Here is a 9,302-nt window from a genome sequence, read left to right on the forward strand (position 1 = left end):
AGCAGGAGTGGGTGAGTTCAGCACCACTTCATCAAGAATTCCCAGACTCAGGTAGAGCAGCAGACTCAGAGAGCTCACAGGCAGAGGGAGGGGAGGAGATAGATGACATTGAGTGGGTTGCTATGCAACCAGGAGGGAAGCAACGTTTAGAGAGATCTACGTTTAATAGCTGGGGGGGGGGTTCACCCACCTTCTCCCCAAATGAGAAAATGAAAATGTTAAAATGCAACAGACATACAAGACAGGAAGGACTGGACTATGGAACCTTTTTTGCAGGAGCGGTGCTAGGGTTTCTTGCGCCCTAGGCAGACCACCTTCTGGCGCCCCCTGCCCCCGCCCCACCAAAGCCTGCTTTAGCGGGAGGTGGGGGTGGTGGAGAGGCAAGCAGCAGTTTCTCCACTACAGCAGAGAAGCTGCTGCTAGCCCATCCCGCCCAAGCCTGGCCAGTGCCCCCTCCATTTTGGTGCCCTAGGCAATTGCCTAGTTCGCCTTAATGGATGCGCCGGCCCTGCCTTTGTGCTGCGAAAGGGGTGGAGACTCAGAGTGACCAACTCATAGCAAAGAGCAGCAGGCTTGGAGCTGCACTCAGGTGGTTAATTGTAAATAAACATAAAACTTCCAGAGGCTCATTAATTCTTATTGGGGCTTCCTTGCCTGCCCAAGATCATTACATTAGGAGTTTCTGCACCACATGCCTCTTGGTAACTGTGTAGGGCGGGGGGGGGACACCTTTGGGCCCAGAGGCCAAATATGTCCCTCCAAGCATCTCTGTCTGGCCCTCAGGACTCTCTCCCAGAGTTCCCAGAGCCACATATCTTTCCCAGACATACTCTCCTCAGTGGCCTTGATTCACACTCTCCTTGAGTTCATTTGTCTGCCTGAAAAGTATTATTGAATCTTGATAATGCCCCTTGCTTCCTGGATGGAGGATGGGGCATTGCACACATGTGAAGAAACTCGCATTTTGTAGAATGGTAACATTCAGATTCAATTTTCCCCACACTTATTTCCTCCTCCCCCACTGGCATGTGGCCCCTGGAATGTTGCCTAGGTGAGGATGTGGTCCTCAGGTTGAAAAGGGTTCCCCATCATATTTCATGATCTTCCCATTCTATGCTCAGCTCCACCACAAACTGACAAAGATGGTGAAATCATTACTTGCCATAAACAGTGAGGATGAAGTGGTGTTCTTGGAACTGCACGGCATTAAACCAGACACGAGCTTCATACAGCCCACTATGCTCCATTGTCAGGTTCTTGATCCTCAGAGTGGTCTCATTAACCATTGTCAAGTTCTTGATCCTCAATGCGACGGCATCACCACTTTCCATCAGTTGTTCATACCAGCTCCTGGGATTTGACTGGTCCCATTTTCCATCCCTGAACTCACCAAGCAGATATGGCTCCCCAGATGTGGGGTGGAAGGCCCATCCAATTTTGACCACATTTTGGGCCGAGGGTATATTTAAAGAAAGGGAGGCTGATCCTCCCTGGATCCCATTCACATGATAGGTTGGATTCTCTGCTGCTTGACTCAAAGTGCCTATTGGGGCAGGGGAGGAAGGGAAAGACGGACAAGGACATGGGTTAGCATGCATCACTCCACACTCCCACCATCACCATTGTTCCATTCTCATTATTGCATCTCCAACACCTATTATTTCCTGATTTATTCATTTTGGCTAATCTATCAGGCAACATAGACCATCTATGATGGATCTTCATGAAATTTTCTTTTAATTGGTATGATGCCGTAAAGTTTATATTTTTCGTCCAAAACTGTCTCCAATTTTTATATTTGATTTCGTGGCCTACATTTCAGCATGTTTTTATTTTTAATTTCTAAATCTGATTGTCCATTATTTAATAATTTATACATTTTTGTGAGAGTTTTCTGTTTACTCATTAAAAATTCATCAAATTACATTGATTTATTCTCAAAACCTCTATTTTCCAGAAGCCTCTTGAGTTAAGTAGAATAGGAAAGATCTCTACACATCAGATCCATACTTTCTGCACTAAGAAATGCAAACTGACCGTTTGACCCTGAAGTCTTCAGATGAAGGGCAGTATACAAATTTAGTAGTAGTAGTAGTAGTAGTAGTAGTAGTAGTAGTAGTAGTGAGGCCCCATGCTGGTGTATGCACTCTCAGCCGAAGCCCAAATGCCCTGTTTCCACGAGGTCCAGACTGGCAAGAATCCACAGCAAAGCCCACAGTTCAGATAAGGAGGAACAGGCAAGGTTAAGAGTAGCCCACAGTCTGGTGGAAGCGAAGCAATTGAGGCAAAGGCACAGTCAAGTTGTACTGCAAGATCTGGCCACAGCGAGGCAGTAGTTCAGGCAAGAACGTAGGCAAAGGCATGGCTAAGAGGCATGGCCACAGGGAGGCAGTGCAGGAAAAGAGCAGGGTTGGAAGGGAAGTGTCTTTTCAGCAGCTCTCTCTGCCTCCTATTGAGGATTTTAAGGCAGAGTTGCCAGAACTCCCATCCAGGCACTGCTGAGGTCCTCCTCATAAATAGCCCTTTACTCAAAAGGAGCCCTGCTCTGCAGCCAAGCACTCCTAAGCATCCAGAAGGGGGGGGGCACCTTTTTGTTATTCCCTTCCAGGACTGTCCCACCTCTCTGGAGGCTGAGTCACATTAGTCCCTTCTACTGATTGTGGTGACCTCATTCTGCCTCTTAAGATTCAATCACTCCCAGGGGCTATGGGGTTGTTCTGCCTCCTCTTCCATGTTTCTTCTCTGACACTCCCAGGTCCTGCTTCAACATTGCTCTGGGATATTCCTGAGTGCTGGCAATTTCTGGGGGCTCCAGATCATCCTCATCCAAATGCTTCTTGGAACAAGGGTTGCCTAGTATCCACAGGACACCAAATATGCTGGTGCTGAGGAGCTCATTCCAAGCATCCTGCCCAAGGGCTCCCAAGAACTTAAAATAGGATCGTAGGCTCATAGAATTGGGGTAATCAACCTCTTGCAATGCAGGAATCTCAGCTAAAGAATCTCTGGCAGATGGCCACCCAACCTCTGCTTAAAAATCTCAAATGAAGTAGAGTCCACAACTTTCCAGAGGAGTCTATTCGACTGTTGAATGACTTTTACTGTCAGAGAGTTCTTCCTAATGTTTAGTTGGTACAAACTGGCTTGTAATTTGAAGCCTACATCAAAAGGCATTGTGTTGTTTTCCACAGTTCCCTTTTTAATTTGTACAAATGACCACAATCAGTGGGATGTTCAGTAGCGATTAGGTGTCACAGAACACTCTAAAAGTTGTTTCCAACAATGCAAGGAAGGGGACACAGAATCTCTTCAAGAGCATAGGGGGTTTTTTTGGGGGGGGGGGGTTTCCAGGTGCAGAAAGGGTTTTTATCAGTGAGCCATGCTTTGGAATTCCATGCAAATAAGCAACTGGGAACCAGTAACAAACTTTATCACTATCAATTATTTACCCCTTTGGAGCAAAACAGACTTACAACTTTTCTGTGTATTGAGAGGATTGAGGGCTGTACAAGTACTGAAGGACTTACCAAAGGAAGAGTAGATTAACAGCTTGAATAAGAAAAGGATCCTGAGGCTTCTGAAAGTGTCTTCATTAACTTTTCTGTCTGAGAGTGGAGGCAGACTCAGGTACGGCTGCCGGTGAGGCAAAAGCAGAGTTGATCTTCCCAGCTTGCAGACTGATATTTGGCCTCTGACATTCAGGCAACAACACAAAGCAGACACCGGTAATGTCAACAATAAGCAGATATTATTATCTTTAGTGCTCTGGTCCATGGGGTCACGAAGAGTCGGACACGACTAAACGACTAAACAACAGCAACATTATCTTTAGTTCTCTCTGAGAGTGATTCTTGCTCTTTCCTCTCTTCTTGCACGTTTCTGTGTGCTCTGGTTTCCTTCACTGTGTTTTGTTGCACCAGAAGCTGTTTGGTCCTGCTGGCCACATGACCCGGAAAGCTGTTTATGGACAAACGCTGGCTCCTTTGGCCTGAAAGCGAGATGAGTGCCGCAACCCCATAGTCACCTTTAACTGGACTTAACTCTGCTGTTACCATTTTTAAAAATGTTGGAACCCTGTATAAGCTGGTCACAAAAGGCCACATGTTGGGCTCAAATTTCTCAGTGCTTTTTTTACTCTCTGCCTGTGAGATAGAAGTCACCAGACCCTATATATAAGGTCTGGTCACTCCTCTTTCAGTGTTATCTGAAGTGTGTATGCACATGAAAGCTCATACCAAGAACAAACTTAGTTGGTCTCTAAGGTGCTATTTTTTTTATTATGTTTCGACTACAGTAGACCAAAATGGCTACCTGCCTGTAACTGTGACATTTTAGTTATTTATTTATCTTGGAACAACATTTCCATGCCAACCTACTTACTTGCAGGCTGAGCAGATAGTAACATCGCACAAAGGAATATCTCTCTGCTAATTTGTTCTCTGTGCCAATTATCTTCTTTCTTTCTTTTTAATGTTGGAACAACATTTATAAGCCGGCCAAGAAAAGTGTTTTTTCTGAGAGGCTGACAGGCATTTAAATGACATTAGAATACAGTAGGACTTGATATAACTACCTGAGGAATAGAGGGACACGTGTGGCGCTGTGGTTTAAACCACTGTGCCGCTTGGACTTGCCGATCGGAAGGTCGGCAGTTCGAATCCCCATGACGCAGTGAGCTCCCATTGCTGTGTCCCAGTTCCTGCCAACCCAGCAGTTTGAAAGCACGCAGCGCAAGTAGATAAATAGGTACCACTCTGGCAGGAAGGTAAACAGCGTTTCCATGCGCTGCTCTGGTTTTGGTGTTCCGTTGAGCCAGAAGAGGCTTAGTCATGCTGGTCACATGACCCGGAAAAACTGTCTGCGGAAGCAGACAAACGCCAGCTCCCTTGGCCTGTTAAGCGAGATGGGCGCCACAACCCCACAAAAATGTATGTATTAGGACAAGCTGTGTGTAAGAAAGCATACACTAGTGAAAACGGCATGCCAAAGGGAGGGCATGGAGGCAGCAGCCCCTCTTCCACTCTCTAAGCCTCTAGCACAGGGGTCGGGAACCTGCGGCTCTGAAGCCGCATGTGGCTCTTTTACATATTTGCCGCGGCTCCGGGACGGGGAAATGGTGGGGGGTGCTGCGCCCGTGGCCCGCCTGTGCCGCAATCCATGAGCCCAATGTGCGACCGGTGGCTAGCTTTATATCGGTCGGCAGCCACTGCTCTCTCAGCCTCTCAGCCGGCTCAGCTAGCTTTCCCCTGGGAGGTGGGGTGACACTCTCGGAGCTGGCCCCACCCCCGCAATCAGCGACGCAGCCAGAGCCAGCTCAAAACCTTGCTCAGCCTCAGCTTTTTGCTCTCAGGCAAATCGAGGGCACCTCAAAAGCTGAGGCCAAAATCTCGCTTGGTTCGGCCCTGCCCCTCGTCCGGCGTCCCTGCAGCTTTCTTTTGTATTTTTTCTTCTTCTGACACTGCCGAAGCTGCGAGGAAGAAAATTAAACCGACCAGGAAAAGTAACTCTGGGAAGTTGCTGGGGTGCATATGTCCTCAGGCTCACCCCCCCCAACCTCTCTTTCTTTTTGCTCGGGGGTTTGGTTTTTTCTTTTGCAAAACTGCCGTCTGTTTTCTCAAAGGCAGAGCGCAGGCAGGAGAGGGGGGCGGCGGTGGTGGAGGAGGAGGAAAGTTTTCGTGGGCGAACAGAGAATGGAGCGCCATCGTGGAGAACCGGGTGGTTTGTGTGTGTGAGTGTTTTCGTGTGCATGGAGAGTATCCGATTGGTGTTTGCAAAGAGTCTTCAACTTTGGGGGGGGGTGTCTACTGGGGAGTGGGGGGGGAGAGAAGAGGGAGGAAAAAAGCATGAGAAATGCCTTCCAGGCACTCAGATATGCAAAAGCGAGTGAGAGACAAGGGAGTCAGGGAAGAGGATCTTTTGTTCGGTAACATTCTGTGCAACATTGCGAGAGAGATCCAACTTCTTTCCTGCCTTTTCTCTCTGAATGGAGGTTCTTCTGTTGCCTCCCCCCTCCCCGTCCGGCTTTCTTTAAAGGAAGCACGCACAAACCTTTTTTTTTTTTAAAAAAAAAGATTTCGAAGGTTTCTCCTCCCAAAGCTGCTGTCTTTTTACTTTTACATGCTTCTGTTCCCTCATGATCCCCAAAAGGCAACTTTCCAAATTTTCTCTTTTGCAAACTCCTCCCCACATCTGCCCCCCACCCCACAAAGAAAAAACCCCTGGCGATTTAAGAGGTTTCTCTTAAAAAAACGAAAACAAAACCTGATTTCAGGTGCTTGAAAAATGACAACTTTTGGGGGGAGGGGGTGGATTTGTTTGGAGCAAAGCCGGGGTAACGCGTGCTATTGGGGGGGGTGTTCCGATTGTTTTTTAGCCCTTGGGTGTTGGGGACCCCTCTTTTTTCAGGGGGTGGGGAGGAGAGGAGGTCCCTGCTTATTTCGACCTTGCAAAATACAGAGATCCTTTCCCTGAATTAGAGATGCTTTCTTTCCTGAATTAGAGGTCTCAAACCGGCTCTGCAGCAAAAGTCTCCTTCCACAATACCATGATGTCAGTGATTGGGAGCAACTGAGCTTCCTAAATCCTGACTCTAGAACTGTGTTCTGTTTGAGAAAATAAATCAGAAATTGTTTTATGACTTGTTTTCACAATTTAAAATAAATAAATAAACAATTTCAAATTCTGTGCTTTTCATTCTTCCTATAATCCTGTATATATAGCATTAAGGTAAGAAACAATATACGCAGTGTTATATTTGTTTTAAATGTCGCAATGGTTTTGCGGCTCCCAGTTTTTGTTTTTTTTCCTTCGGAAATGGGTTCAAGTGGCTCTTTTTGTCTTAAAGGTTGCAGACCCCTGCTCTAGCATATGGAGTTTCCACATACTGTAGGTAAAGTGTAAAGGACCCCTGGATGATTCAGTCCAGTCAAAGGCGACTCTGGGGTTGCAGTGCTCATCTCACTTTCAGGCCGAGGGAGTGGGCGTTTGTCCACAGACAGCTTTCTGGGTCATGTGGCCAGCAGGACTAAACCGCTTCTGGCGCAACGGGATACCACGGCGGATACCCGAGCGCATGGAAATGCCGTTTACCTTCCACATACCCATTGCCATCAGCCCTTGACAACAGCCCTCTCAGCTCAGTGCCCAGCGTGGGGAAATCAGTTGTGTTGCCCTAAATCCAGCCCTGCCCCCAACCCACCAGTTGCAGGAACGAGGGAGTGGAGGGCTGGGCAAGATCACTCCCCGCATTGCAGTGTAAGGATGATGTCTGACATCAAAGCCAGAGGTTTTTGAAGAGCTTCCAAGCCTTGTAATAGCAAGCACAGGAGCCAAGTGTTGACTGGGCTGTGGCCAAAAGAGCATCTCTGGGACACATGAGGAGGGAAGCATTTCCAGGCCAAAAGACAGGTGTCACCCATCCTGTATTTGTGCCTTTCATTTTTTTTGCCCAAGTGTAGTACTTTACATTTCTCCCTGTTAAAATTCATCTTGTTTGCTTTGGCCCAGTTCTCTAATCTGTTAAGGTCAATTTGAATTGTGATCCTGTCCTCAGGGGTATTAGCCACCCCTCCCAATTTGGTGTCATCTGCAAACTTGATCAGGATGCCCTCAAGCCCATCATCCAAGTCATTGATGAAGATGTTGAATAAGACTGGGCCCAAGACAGAACCCTGTGGCACCCCACTAGTCACTTCTCTCCAGGATGAAGAGGAGCCATTAATGAGCACCCTTTGGGTTCGGTCAGTCAACCAGTTACAAATCCACTGAATGGTAGCATTGTCTAGCCCACATTTTACCAACTTCTTTACAAGAATATCTTGGGGCACCTTGTCAAAGGCCTTGCTGAAATCAAGATAGGCTATATCCACAACATTCCCTTCATCTACCAGGCTTGTAATTCTGTCAAAAAATGAGATCAGGTTAGTCTGACATGACTTATTTTTCAGAAACCCATGCTGATTTTTAGTTATCACCGCATTCCTTTCTAGGTGCTCACAGACCATTTGCTTAAAGACATGCAGTGATGCCTAAAGACATGCAGTGATGGTGCCAGGTGAGAGCTTTGTGTGGATGATTAAGCTGGAAAGGCAAGAGAAGTATTTTGAAAAGTGTTCCGTGCGAAAAAAAATCCTTTTTTAAAATTCCTTCCTTTTAAAAACACACACACACCCCTATACCTCCACTCTGGCAGATCCTTTGCAAGTCAAAGGACACGATCTTGTGCTCGATGGGGTTGCTGGCCGTGCAGGAGTAGGTGGTGTTCAGGGAGGCAGGCAGCAGCGAGAGGCGGAGGGTCTTGCCATCGGGGGAGACCTGGTATCTGTCGGAGCTCCCGAGCTCCCGGATCGGGTTTCCTTTCCTCCAAGTGACGTTGACCTGCTCCCTTCCCGGAGAGAGACACTGGAGGGTCACATTGCACCCCTTGGAGGTGCTGGAGACCAGCTGGCTCTGTATCCGCGGAGTAGAGACAGGTTCTGGGTAACCAAGGGTGGGGAAAGATGAGAAATGATATGCGGTGGATGTTAGACAGCATGAATTTGAACAGATGGCACAAAGTCATGTCAAGAATTAGGAACCAGGAGCTCCGTCTTGCTTTCCAAACAGGACATTGCATTTCTGAGTTGTCACACAGAAGCCAGATGAAATCTACACTCTGTTTCTAAGCACAGTAAAACTGCAGAACCCTGCATTTCAGAAATCCCAGTCATGAGCTTGTAATGTTTTAATAAATCCAGTATCCAAAGCGCAACAGAGGAGGGGAAATAGCTCTCCCATTTCCTCCCAACACCTCAATATTTCTTAGTAATGAGCCGCGGATCTGTGCCAATTATCTTCTTTCTTTCTTTTTAATGTTGGAACAACATTTATAAGCCGGGCAAGAAAAGTGTTTTCTCTGAGAGGCTGACAGGCATTTAAATGACATTAGAATACAGTAAGACTTGATATAACTACCTGTGGAATAGAGGGACGCGTGTGGCGCTGTGGTTTAAACCACTGTGCCGCTTGGACTTGCCGATCGGAAGGTCGGCAGTTCGAATCCCCGTGACGCAGTGAGCTCCCATTGCTGTGTCCCAGCTCCTGCCAACCCAGCAGTTTGAAAGCATGCAGCACAAGTAGATAAAGAGGTACCGCTCTGGCAGGATGGTAAACAGCGTTTCCATGCGCTGCTCTGGTTGGGTGTTCCATTGAGCCAGAAGCGGCTTCGTCATGCTGGTCACATGACCCGGAAAAACTGTCTGCAGAAGCGGACAAACGCCAGCTCCCTTGGCCTGTTAAGTGAGATAAGCGCCACAACCCCACAA

At 47.4% G+C, this 9,302-nt stretch overlaps 1 protein-coding gene across 1 annotated transcript; it reads right to left on the bottom strand.

Annotated features, from left to right (window-relative positions):
- Positions 1-1,048: 1,048 nt before the first annotated feature.
- LOC117039023 lies at positions 1,049-3,780 on the bottom strand. Its single transcript, XM_033136055.1, has 2 exons — positions 3,528-3,780; positions 1,049-1,543 (listed from the first exon to the last, which is right to left on the bottom strand). Exons 1-2 carry the CDS (start codon positions 3,772-3,774, stop codon positions 1,155-1,157), a joined length of 636 nt encoding a protein of 211 aa, XP_032991946.1. The 5' UTR covers positions 3,775-3,780; the 3' UTR covers positions 1,049-1,154.
- Positions 3,781-9,302: the final 5,522 nt, after the last annotated feature.

Source organism: Lacerta agilis, chromosome 17 (genome assembly GCF_009819535.1).
Source record: "Lacerta agilis isolate rLacAgi1 chromosome 17, rLacAgi1.pri, whole genome shotgun sequence".
In the NCBI taxonomy this organism is placed as follows: domain Eukaryota; kingdom Metazoa; phylum Chordata; class Lepidosauria; order Squamata; family Lacertidae; genus Lacerta; species Lacerta agilis.

Excerpts from the sequence above, each read along its gene's own strand:
- LOC117039023 (XM_033136055.1), bottom strand. The coding sequence starts at position 3,774 with ATGGACCAGAGCACTAAAGATAATAATATCTGCTTATTGTTGACATTA. Across the intron at positions 1,544-3,527 it reads GTTAATCTACTCTTCCTTTG|GCACTTTGAGTCAAGCAGCA; the intron begins GTAAGTCCTTCA and ends CTGCCCCAATAG.